At 40.9% G+C, this 12,777-nt stretch overlaps 1 protein-coding gene across 3 annotated transcripts in view; it reads left to right on the top strand.

The window, feature by feature from the left end:
- Positions 1-12,777, top strand: part of KITLG (KIT ligand) — a 112,884-nt gene that overhangs the window by 96,614 nt on the left and 3,493 nt on the right. For 2 of the 3 annotated variants that reach the window (XM_019514841.1, XM_019514843.1), the window contains exons 7-9: positions 9,311-9,420; positions 10,113-10,189; positions 12,421-12,503. In XM_019514841.1, the coding sequence (XP_019370386.1) occupies positions 9,311-9,420; positions 10,113-10,189; positions 12,421-12,460 (227 nt within the window). In that variant the 3' untranslated portion in view covers positions 12,461-12,503. Of the gene's footprint in view, positions 1-9,310; positions 9,421-10,112; positions 10,190-10,577; positions 12,312-12,420; positions 12,504-12,777 lie in introns of those variants that run through there. The other variant, XM_019514842.1, reaches the window with a different exon arrangement.

The raw sequence follows: 12,777 nt of genomic DNA, 5'->3' as shown, positions 1-12,777 counted from the left end.
CACAAAAAAATCCTTTGAATCCTGGAATGTACGAACCCTAATAGATGACCTGAGCAGTGACAAACCCAAATGTAGAACAGGTATTGTCACCTGAGAACTCTCATGATACAACACTGATATCATTGCTTTCAGCAAGACCAGATGTGCAGACATAGGCCATTTGACAGAGGAAGGGGTTGCTATGTGTTCTTCCAGACAGGAAACCTGCAAATGCCAGGCAAATGCACAGAGTTGGTGTCGCCATTAAGAACTGGATTGTCAGCCAAATGACTGAATTTCCTGTTGGCATTAACAAACGCCTCATTACTCTCCACCTCCAATGGACCAACAATTTATTTGCTACTGTCATCAATGCATATACCCCAACACTCAATGCCCAGGAAAAATAGAAAGTTTTATACTCACCTTAATGAAATCCTATCATCCTGAAAGAGGATAAAATCCTCCTCCTTGGAGATTGCAATCCAGAAGTTGGCTGGGACTTTAACATGTGGAAAGGCACTGTTGGGAAGGAAGGAGTGGGCAAGGCCAATTCCAACAGCATCCTCTTACTCAGTACATTTGCGGAGCATTACCTTTGTCATTACTAAAACTATCTTCAGACTATGTGACACTATCTTCAGACAACATGGCAACACCTTCATTTGAAACAATGACATAGTCAAGGAGGTGCCATTGTAAGAGTGCATGATGTAAAAGATGTTCATATCATGTATGTTATGAGAAGAGCCAATGACTGCTGGCCTGATCATCACTTAGTGAGATCAATCATGTCCATTTAGGGTTGTTTTGAAATGTCCAAAGCAACCCAAATAAGTCTGAAGACAGTACAACATCAGATGCCTTCAGACCCCTAGAAACTGCGAAGCCCTCCAAATATCTCAGCAAGATGAAAACAACACTGAAATCAAAGCCCTTCTGGATCAGAAGAGAAAATCTTTCTTTGACCGGCAAAACCATCCTACATCCAGAAGCAGGGAATTTTTAACGACTTAAACCTGAAGCCCAGAGGAAGAGTCAAGAAATCAAAAACACATGGTGGGAAGAGAAGGCGAAAGAAATCCAACAATATGTTGAAAATCATGGAATGTGGAGTGTCTTCAGAGCAATTAAGGCTGTGTACAGACCAGGCTCTTGCAGATTCACCCCACTTAGATCTGAAGATGGCAGTACACTCCTCAAAGACAACAAGTTCATAAAAAACCACTGGAAGGAGCACTACCAAAAGCTCCTGAACTGAGAATCAAGAGTGACTGATGAAACTGTCGAATCCATCCTGCAGCATCCAGTAAAGGAAGCACTTGCCCATTCACTAACCTCTGAAGAAGTCCACTAGGCAATAAGACAGATGAAGAACAGCCAAGGGTCTGGCCCTGATGGCATACTAGCTGAGATCTTCAAAATTGGCAGGAAAACTATGACCAATGCGATCCATACACTGGGTGCATTTACATATGTGTTTTACTGTGGAGTTGACTAACTAGCTCTACAGTAAAATGTCACTATCTACACATGTAAAATGTATGTACATGTAGATGGTGACAGGGGCTGATGGTGACAAGGGTGCTAAAATGTGGGAGCCTACCACTTAGCCACATGGCTCTACATTTTTTGTACCCTCGTGACCCAGCCAGCCCTGATGCCACCACCTGGGGCTGACCCCCCAGACACCTACTAGCCCAGGGCTGCTTTGCCCTGGCTCAAAGTGCTGTGCAGCCCCAGGTGCACATGTAACGCTGCACCCGGGAGCACTTTACTCCAGCTCCAACTGCTGTGGAGTTTATTGCATCACTTTAATTTCACCTGTAAATGTGCCCACTGTTTCTCAAAATCTGGAACATGTAGGAAATTCCCACTGACCTAAGGAATGCCAGTATTGTCACCATATTTAAAAAGGGAGATGAATCTGACTGTGGAAACTATCAAGGTATCGTCTTCCTCTCCATCACTGGGAAGATCCTTATTCAAATTCTGCTGAATTGTCTGTTTTCCTCTTGCTAAAGAAATACTTTTCAAGTCTCAATATGGCTTCAGACCATTAAGAGGCATCATGGATGTCATCTTGCAGCCTGGCAGATCCAGGAAAAATGCTAAGAACAACACCGGGAGCTATATATGGCCTTTTATTGATTTGACCAAAGCCTTTAATTGTTAACCGTGAGGCTCTATGGGAGATCTTATCAAAGCTGGGATGCCAGGGAAATGTATCACCATCCTAAGATTCTTTCATGACCAGCTGACTGCTTCCATCCTATGCAATGGCTCCTCTATGGAGCTCTTTGCCATTTGAACTGGTGTCAAGCAGGGCTCTGTGATTGCACCAGTTTTGTTTTCAATCTTTCTTGCAGTCATCAAGATACTCATCCTTGACTGTCTGCCACATGGCATTGGCACCGAGTACAGGAGGGACAGGAACCTTTTCAATCTTTCCCATCTCCGTGACAAAACCAAAGTTACTTCAACCTTGATTGTGATTCTTAAGTATGCTAATGATTGTGCTGCCAATGCTGATACAGAAGAAGACCTACAAATGGCCCTTAACTGCTCTCTTAAGTATACCAATGACTGTGACTGACTCTTAACATCAGACAAACAAGAGTGCTTCACCAGCCCATTCCAGACCAATCTTCTCCTGGGCAAAGATCCTCATTGATGGACAGGAGCTGCTGAACGTTGAATGCTTACATACCTTGGCAGCCATCTCTCAGAGAAGGCCAACATCGATGAGGAGATCCAGCATAGGGTCCAATGTGCCAGCTCTGCCTTTGGAACACTGAATCATCATGTGTTCAGTGGTCAGGATATCAAGATTCAAACAAAGCTCCTACTATATAAGGCTATGGTAATCCCAACTTTTCTCTACAGCTGTGAAGCTTGGGTGACCTCCAGGGACCACCTGAAAAGTTTGGAACAACATCAGCAGCACTACCTCCAGAAGATCCTTGGCATAAAGTCGGAGGATCATCACACAGTGCCAGTGTCCTCACTGGTGTGTACATACCTGATGTATGTTTACTGAAACAACTGTGTGCCCATCTCCTTTCGATGGTATGTTCTCGCGCTGCCTTTGCCTGGTCCGCTGCTCCGGCCAACCGGGAGCCTTCATGTAGGCCCCGGAGGGTACCTCGGTTGTCTTCAGAGCGACCCCCAAACTTGCCTGCCATGACTTTGAGTGTTACTTCAGTGGAGGGGGTCACCTCGGATGATGCCTCCAGTGCGGTCCCGCGTCTCTGGCGTTCACAGGGCTCCAACCTTCCCTACACCCTGACCATGTGCCAACCTTGGAGATGGGCCTCCTAATCCTTTCTTGCAGCCACCCCCTGCTGATATCTTCCCTGGGCCTCTGCCACTCCTCCTGCTGGCAAGGACCCCTGGACCCTGGCTGGATCTGGAAGGTCTGGTCACTGTCGGCCCTTGAGCCTGCCTTCCTCTTTGCCTTGTGCTGCCCACATCTGAGGCCGTTAGCCTTCACGAAGGCCCCTCACCATTGTGTCCTCATTATTAGATGAAGTCCCGTCTGTCTTGGCCTAGCGCTAAGGGCTATGCTAACCCACTCTCACTAGGGGCGGAAAATGGACCGACCCTAAAGGGGAATATGAGTAGCACCTTCACCACAAGCCCCTCACCCTATGGTGATCTGGCATAAAACCAAAATCAAGACGCTGCGACCACAACTGCCAAGGGAACTTAACAACAGAAAAAAAGACTAGACAGGGAACTGAATGTAGGCACGGGTGATGAATCGCATGGGCGGTTCCCCGCCACACGTTTTCCCACTCTTCCCAGTCCCTGCAACAGGTAAGTTGTTATTTTTTCTTCTTTCTGCTTGGGGTTTGCCTCTGAGCAAGGCTTCCCCCTTTTTTGGGCCTGTGCCCCTGAGACAACTGCTGTACTCACAACTCAACCAAGGACAAGGACATGTGGGGGCCAAAGGAAATGCTTTAAGGACACCCTCAAGGTGAACATTAAGAAGTGCAGTATTGACACCACAAACTGGAAAAAACTAGACCATGACAGGGCTACCTGGCTACATCTTGTGAGAGAAGGTACATCTAACTTTGAGGAAAACCATCCTACCCTGGAGGCAGAAAAATGACAGAAATAGAAGGAAAGGAAACAACACTGAGAAATCCATGGTCCAACCCTCCCAGTAAGTACCACCTGTGGTGTTTGCCAGAGAGTCTGCAGCTCTAGGATCAGCTATTAGTTTATCAGTAGACTAATTTACAACTTTTCACTTGACCCATGAAAGTGATCCTTCTCTACCGTGAGGGATTGCCGCTGCTACCAGTGACAATTTACAAAAACCCCTCAATTCTGTACTCTATCAGTCAAGTTCCAGAAATAAACTATATTATAACCTTCAAGTTCATGCAAATTCTAACATATATCATGTTCAAGGCATGTAACTTTTGCTATTACTGACTGCAGTGCTCCAGTACAGAACAGCTCCCAGAACTGCTTGTAGTTATAGGAAGGTAAACCTGGTTCCACAAGGGAGGATTTATTCTCTCAGATTCTCTTTCTCTCAGTCCATGGCTTGGTAACCAAATGACAACTAAAGACTTTGATGGACATTAAGGCTAGGGACAGACATTACACATAAACCAGTTTAAGTGATCAGAAACTGGTTTAAACCTGTAACAGAACAAATGTTCAGTGCACACGAACCAGTTTAAAAATAGCTGAAATCAGTTTGAGATTAACCTGATTGAATGTAGTGTCAGACTTAACTGATTTGGCTCAAATAGGTTTATGCAATGTCTGTCCCAGGCCCCTTGCTGGTTTAAGATAAACCAGAGTCCCACAGCATCCCAGCATGCTCTTTGGGCTGGGCTGGGTGGGGCTCTCTGCTCCACAGCAGAGCTTGCCCCTCCCCTCTGCTCCCTCGCTGGAGCTCCAGAAGAGATTGCATGTACAGTAGGGTCTGCCTGGCTTCCCCCTGCCCTACTCCCCCCTCGCTGCTTGCTGCTCAAGCAGGAATTGTGCCCTCCCTCCCATCTCCCACAGCACAGACCCCAGCCCCATGGACCGTAGGCATGTGGTATGCTAGCTAATGAGAATATGTCTGTGTTTGACTCCAGTTTACTGGGACATACTAACAGATCAGTGACCACTTAAGGCTTTTTGGAGCTAATCAACAGATCAGCTGGTAAGCTGTTTAAGAAGAGTTTGAAGCAATGGAGAGAAGCTGTTGTTTTGCTAGTGGGGTGATAACCACTCTTATCAACCTCCTGCGGGCTTGCTTGCCTGTCAGTTTGCTGCAGACGGTATAAAGAAGCAGGGAGGGAAATTGAAAAGCTCCATATCATCATCAGATGTACGTACTGCACACCCTCCCTTCCCTCCCCGCCTTGCCTCAGAGTGCTAGCAGGGAGCTGGAATCTTGCAACAGTCCGGCCACTTGAGCAGCCAGTGGGGAAAAGCCTGGGATGCTGCAGGCAGACCTCCCTAAACAGAATATCCTGCCAGGGCCTGGCCATGCCCCCCTCAGCTCACTACTGTGGAAGGGAAGGGCAGGCTACTCTAGTGCCCCCCAGTTTCTAACCTGAGCCACTGCGGGCATGTGCCTGAATTTCCTCAGTCCAGAGAATGTCTGTCTGGTTACATACCGGTTCAGCCTAGCCAGGTGAGACTAACCTGCAAAGGTTGAATCAATTCAGGCTTAGGCTTTTGAATATCTGTTCCTAGCCTAAAAGCAACTACACACTAGTTATTTCCACCATTTGAAATATCTAAAGGTTATGGGAATGTAAGCCTATTAGCGATTACATAAAGGGAAGGTAAATGTAGAAACAAGTAAGCCCTAAATCTGCTGAAACCAAAGCCTTAATTCAGTGGTTCTTTCCACATTTGGGGGTTGAAACTTCTTTTGTAATAAAATACAAATTTCAAATAAAAATCAGAATGACTGTAATCAACCTCTGTCTCATTTCTCTCATGCCATGGCACCTTCTGCTCTCCCAGCGTGAAATTTAACTGCTCAGATCAGCCAGTCATGCAAAGCACTCTGCCTTCACACCATCCCACAAGCACTAAATACCCATACTGAGCATATGTGCATGGCTGCTTTCTACTCTGAAAAAGATTCCTGCTTTTAAAGACCTATCTGTGCTATGATTCATATGAGAAGAGTTTACATATAACCTACTTAACATACTTAACATATAAGTATATGAATGTATTATTATATGTTCTCAGTGGTGGCAGATGACAGAACAAGGAACAATGGTTTCAAGTTTCAGCAAGAGAAGTTTAGATTGGATATTAGGAAAAACTTTCTCACTAGGAGAGTCATGAAGCGCTGGAGCAGGTTACCCAAAAAGGTTGTGAACTCTCCATCCTTGGAGGTTTTTAAGACCTGACTAGACAAAGCCTTGGCTGAGATGATCCAGTTGGGGCTGGTCCTGCTTTGAGCAGAGGGTTAGACTAGATGACCTCCTGAGGTCCCTTCCAACTCTCATTTTCTATTATTCTATATTGTACCAGTTCCTCATTCTTGTTTTCTGATCTATCTTTAGATCTCCTTGGGGGCCAAACTTCTTCGTTTTCAGATTACTTGGGCCATTTTAAATGTTATCGGAAATAAATGGCACATGATAATACAATTCATGGTTAATTTCAGTCTCCCAACTCTTGGCAGTTCATTACTGTATAAACCTCAAGTAATCTTGGAAAGCATTATCAAATAGATAAGACTTTTTCAGGACCTGATTAGTCATGTGTATTAGTTTATGTTTATATGTTTTACATCCTATATAAAGCAAACCAAATAGTCCTTTTAAGATTTGTGTAAATCTGAAAGGAAAGAGAAAATTAAATGGACAAATTCTTGCCAAAAGGAAGATTTTCTGAATTGTTGATATGTGATTTTAAATCAAATTTGTATATGGTCTAATGACTTTTTGAAGTATATATTAACAAATTTGAAAATATAGCAATTGCCTGAATACCTTTATAACTCACTGTGTTGAATGATATTTGCTAAAAGTGTATGTAAATGTCTACATACTTGTCATTGCCTCGTGACCTTGGCAATATAGAGTAGGTGGAGAGATTTTGGTAAGTTATAGACATTACCTCAGATAACACACTATCAAATAGCTTTTCTGCTCCATGTCACCTTCAGAAATACATGCCTTTCTTTGGAATCTTGTTCACTTTTTTTCCCCAGTATATACTAAGTAAAGCTTTAAAAATGGGAGTACCTATAGCTTGAGGTAGTTACATATTTTAGTTGTGTGACTGGTAGATGTTGTATGTGGAAATATGACTGGGTAAAAGGAATTCAGAATTCTTTCTTCCACAAGAACTGTAAGTCAAATGCTTCTAAGAATATGATCTGGCTGCATTCAAATAAAATTATAATACAAATTTATTTCTCGATTATTTATGATGCCTCATTTGGGTCATAGCTTCATGATGCTCAGATACCAAAGGAACCATGACCCTAAATTTCTGAAATACAGGTCAGCAAATCCTCCTATGTCTATATATATATATAGAGAGAGAGAGACACCTTCCCACTATTCAAATAGGTCACAGTAAATATATATAATCCATTTGAATAGCATGAAGGTGTAATAAAAGATGAGTTTTATAGACTGCCTGTTAGTTCTTTGTTTCCTGTAAATGCTTTGGAAGCAATACAGCCAAAGGCAAAAGAGACCAGATTAACAAGTGCCTCTAGGAGGCAGGGTTGGGTGGGACCTTATAGACGAGCTCATTCATGAGCTTTCATACATACAGCCTTCTTCCTGAGGGGATGTGAATGGACTTCTCTTTAGAGTCTTTTCCTCTATTCAGCTTTCCTAATGTGTTTAGCAGTCTTAATCACCTTCCACACAGAAAAATGTATCCTTTCAATGTTTCCAATGATCAGTTATTTATTCTGCTTAACCAGCATTTCCCTTTAGTGTTGGTGGACCTTCAGAATCTTTGTAAATTTCAACCCATCTTAGGACCCAAACTTTGTAAAACCATACATTATAGTTAAAGTGTATTTACACTGGGACATGAAAGATGGAATAGGCTAGAAAGGATCTTTGTGGCAATTGTAAAGTAAAAACCAGTAGGTCAGAAAGGCCTTAAAGCTGATCACCAATCAAAAGTGAGAAGGCTCCTTTCTAAATTTAAGTTATGTATTTTAAAGGCTGCTTAACAATATATCATGTATACCCTTGATTAAGGCAGTATGTCTTAGCTACTTACTACCATAATTTGCTCTTTGCATGCATCACTTGCTCAGTAGTTTCACATGCTGTCAACACTGAGTTCTAAATTGGTTATCTAACCTCAGTGATTTTTTTCCACTGCTTTTAGAGCTTTCCCTTTTATTTTGATTATGTATCACTTTAATTGCAGCCTCCAGCTCTAGATATGAACTAAAACTAGGTAGGCACTAGGCAGCTATATAAAAAATTTCCTGTGTCTTAGTTTGCATTTTATAAGGTGGAAGCTAGGTCTATACTCCATAGGAGTTTTCACATCCTTCCCTTGATTAAGCAACTGGGAGGTTAGATTTTGGCTTCAGCATGAACACAACTCCTGCTGAGGTCAAAATGCTTGTGCATTTCAAAGGACAGGAGTTGGGACCTCCTGCATAAACCTTAAAAACAAACATTGCTACAAGAAATGGTAACTACAAAGTAGCATACAGCCAGACTTAAAAAAGGCCTGGTCACAATGAGGTCAGTAAGTTTCCCACAGAAATTTGAAGGGAGGGAAGTCTGACCTATTGTGACGGTTTTGTTAAACTAACTTCTCTTGAGCAGCCCCAGTATCCTTAACCAGCCATCTGCCAGCCTGGATCTCTGGGCAGAGTGCCAACCTACTACAGCATTAGGTCCTGCAGAAATTAAATAATAATATAAATCTATAAAAGTAATATACGTCTGTTTCTCTAATGAGTTACTTTCAGTTTATAAAATAAAACCTTGCAAGATATTATGGACTGAATATCCAATAAATGGGGGATGGAGAGAGTAGAAACTTTTGTTGAAGTATACTTTACCGATGACCAAAAAACCCCCACATTAATGATAGAATTAATAGGCATAGATTTCAAAGCTCTGAAAAGTACCTTTATGCAATGGTAACAAATTTCCCTGTAAAATACTCGCATGAAGAGTACATCCAACAAACAACACTTTGAAGGTGTATCTTGCAGGGTTTTTCGTTGCTAGCAGGGATACTGAGAGCTGCCATGTTATATAAGTGGTACATGAATGTAGTTTTGTTGATAATGATACCCTGAAGATATTTTTTTTCATAAATCTGTGTTCACTAACCAAATTGTTTTTAATTACAGAGGATACACTTGGCTACACTAGCAGCTCTAGCCTGCAAGGGATAAGCATAGCATTGCCATCATTGTTTTCTCTTCTTATTGGCCTTGCTTTGGGAGCAGTATGCTGGAAGGTGAGAAATACCAGCATTCGTATAGAGGCATTATTTAAATTACTCCTGTAGGAATTCCTGATTTTCATAACTAGAATCATCTCATCATGATGTGAAATACGTACCATTCAAATTTGTATTTCTTTGTGCAAACTTTCTTTGTTCTTCTAATCTCCCCAACCCACCAATTTTATCCTAGTCCCTCCCCCCACCAATTTTAAAATATCTTATGTGGTAGTAAACTAACAAAATACCATTGGACCAAAAATTAAGGAACCATGAGCCAAGGTGTCCCATTATGACCTTGTGCGCCAGTCCTTTTACTTCCATTTATCATGGAATATTATCTCACACACACACACACACACACACACACACACACACACACACACACACACACGCCATTATAATAAGTAGCAGTCTATATACACACATGCACACACACTAATATATAAAAATGTTATATGTGTATATATTTTGTGTATGTATATACACCCATACTAAAATGTACATACCTATAATAGCTAAGCTCTATCACACATGCATTTTAACATGCATTCAAGCAGTCATTTGACATAAGAAGTGCATAAGAATCTTACTGCTGACAAAATTTGGTAAAAAGTCTCATTTGGTATTGAAAAACATAACTGAATATTTATAATTGTTAATACAACTATAAAGTAACATCTGTATTTAATGTACTTTGCTCCTAGAAAACACATCCCAAATCTAAACCAGAAAGTGAAGAAACTGAACGGGGTAGTGGCTGTCAAGAAGAAAATGAGATAAGGTATTTTGCTCCACTTCAATCCTCACATATAACTTATCTTTAAATAATCAAATATAATTTTGAAAGAAATGTTAAGAACTGGCAGTCTCAGATAGATGTGCTTAGAGCCAAAAGAAAAGAAAGAAAAAAAGAAAAAGTAATGTCAAGATTCTTTGTCAGTAGGAAGAATTTGTGCCCAAAGCATGTTCCTTAAAGCGTGCTTCTATTTTAATTTTAAATGTTATGTTTTTTCTATATACAAAAATTCCATTAAAGGGACATTACTGTTGCAGAGTTAAGCACTCAGAAGCCAGAAAGTTCTGTGCCTGCGTGTAATATTAAGGGAGGAAATTCTGCTACAGAATTCAGAGTACATTGAATGGCAAAGTCCACCACCTTTTTTTCCCAGCTTTCACTGAAATTACTGTTGAGAGCATGGGAAGGAGCTACAGACTACTTCTTCCTCAACAAATTAGAAATGAAGACTGAGGAAGACTGGCTGGGATCACATTCCTTCAGGTTATCAGAACTGTCTATCATCGCTTCTGTTTTTCAGTACTGGAGTAGAGAACTAACTTCCTTTTCTTCCATCAGTAATTTTCTCATGTGACAGTGGCTGATAGAGAAAGTATACCATTTCCACCCTATCCCTCATAATAGGTCCCTTGTAGGACTCCCAGATTCTTGTCCAACTGCAGCTATAAAAGAACTAACCAGGTACTGCAGCATGAGGAACGAGAAAGGCAGATAGTGGAGACCTGTCTCCCTTTGGGGGTTTTGATATCAATGCTAGCTGTAAGGGAAGGCTAAATGCTAGATGCAGCTGACTTCCTTCTTTCTATACTCACTGCTTCAAGGTGAAATTTGCTAAATCAGGAGAAATGGCCAGAGGTAAAACGTAACAGTACTGAAGCACTCTGCACTGAAGGCAGTGCATGGTTTGGAGCCAATCCCAAATATGATTAGACCTATATGGGGATCAGCAAATAGAAGGGCATTTTTTTCATTTACTGTCCTGCATAGACCTGGATTAATATTGAGCAGGAACCAACTCTCTATAACAGTACTTGTAATATGTTTAATATGGGTTTTTTTAAATATGTTTAATAAACTTTTCTATAAATGAGAATTTTTTGTCACCCTCACTGTAGGATGGGGACCATATAAGTACCTAGAATTTGCTTGACTAGCAGTAACAACCACAGTTAGTATTATGAATCTTCAGATAAGTATGTTCGAAATGCCATCTTGAATCTTTTTGCTTCCTCCAAGGTTTTTTTTTTTTAAAGTTTAATCCATTTGGCAAGAAGAAAAAATCTGTGTGCTTCAAGTACTTACATATCACTAATAATAAATAGTTTAAGACATTCAGAGTAGCCTTTGGAAATTGCATAAGCAAAACTTTAAGGGAAATTCAAAAAAACATTTAAGTAACAGGAATATCCAGTGTTATAATAACTCATTTTTAAAAGTTTTGGAAGGTATATTATACTTTGTACTTGTGGTCTTACTTCTTTCCTTAACTGTAAGAGATTAGGATAAAAACTATTCTGGGAGTCAGAATTTCCAAAATATGCCCATTATAGGCTTTTTACACCTTTCTCTGAAACATCTGATGCTGGCCATTGTTCTAAAATCTTTGGGACTAGATAGTGATCCAACATCCAATTCCTAAATTCCTAATTTTAATAACTTGTGAACACTTATACTGAAGTTTTTAGTATATTTAACCAGTTTCAAATAGCTAATAACGTTGTAAATGTCAGCCTATTCATGCAGCATTCATTGAAAGAAGAAAGACTATATATTCATAAAATATAACTGTTACTACAAATAACTTTCCCAGCATCTGTACTGTGACTCTTGAAACAGCTTCTATAACGGAGGCAGTTTAAAATCTTGTTTCAGGGAACAAAAGATTTGATACCATTTAGTTAAATGCAAGAGGCTACCGTTTGAGGAGGTAAAATAGGTTGTTTTCCCTATCAAAAGTATTATTAAAAATGTAAAATATTACCTCTTCTTTCCCTTCTCCCACTAAGAAAGTGTAATATTGTACTATAACTAAGCATAAGTTAACAGCAAATATGTCTTAGGGGTGTACCACTATTACTGTCAAACATGCCAGTGAGGCTTGTAAATATGAAGGTGGGGGTAGGAGAGGGGTGACTGATACATGAGGCCTTTCTTTCACTGCTACCATGCCCTGGAAATGTTATCATTATGGAAATGGGGTTTTTTTTGTCTTCCAGTATGTTGCAGCAAAAAGAAAAGGAGCTTTTACAAGTGTAGCCATTGCTTTTTTTCTCCAACACTGTTACTGTTTCATGTATTGGTAAGTTCTTTTATAGGATGATTAAGATTCCAATTGTAGCCTTCATAATTTTTGGCTAATGGAATTGATAGTGACTATAAAGGTGGAGTAGGGATAAACTTAACAGGTATACACTGGGGCTAGGGACAGACATTCAAAAAGCCTGAGCCTGAATTAATTCAATCTTTTCAGGTTAGTCTAACCTGGCTCAGCTAAATCACTTTGTAACCACCAGACATCCCAGAAATGCAGGCACATGCCTGCAGTGGTTCAGGCTAGAAGCCGGGGGGGGGGG

Source organism: Gavialis gangeticus, unplaced genomic scaffold, assembly GCF_001723915.1.
Source record: "Gavialis gangeticus isolate Ggan-Ray unplaced genomic scaffold, GavGan_comp1, whole genome shotgun sequence".
NCBI classification, from domain to species: Eukaryota; Metazoa; Chordata; order Crocodylia; family Gavialidae; genus Gavialis; species Gavialis gangeticus.
The sequence above is the reverse complement of the archived record's forward strand: the minus strand, read 5'-3'. Positions and strand labels throughout refer to the sequence as shown.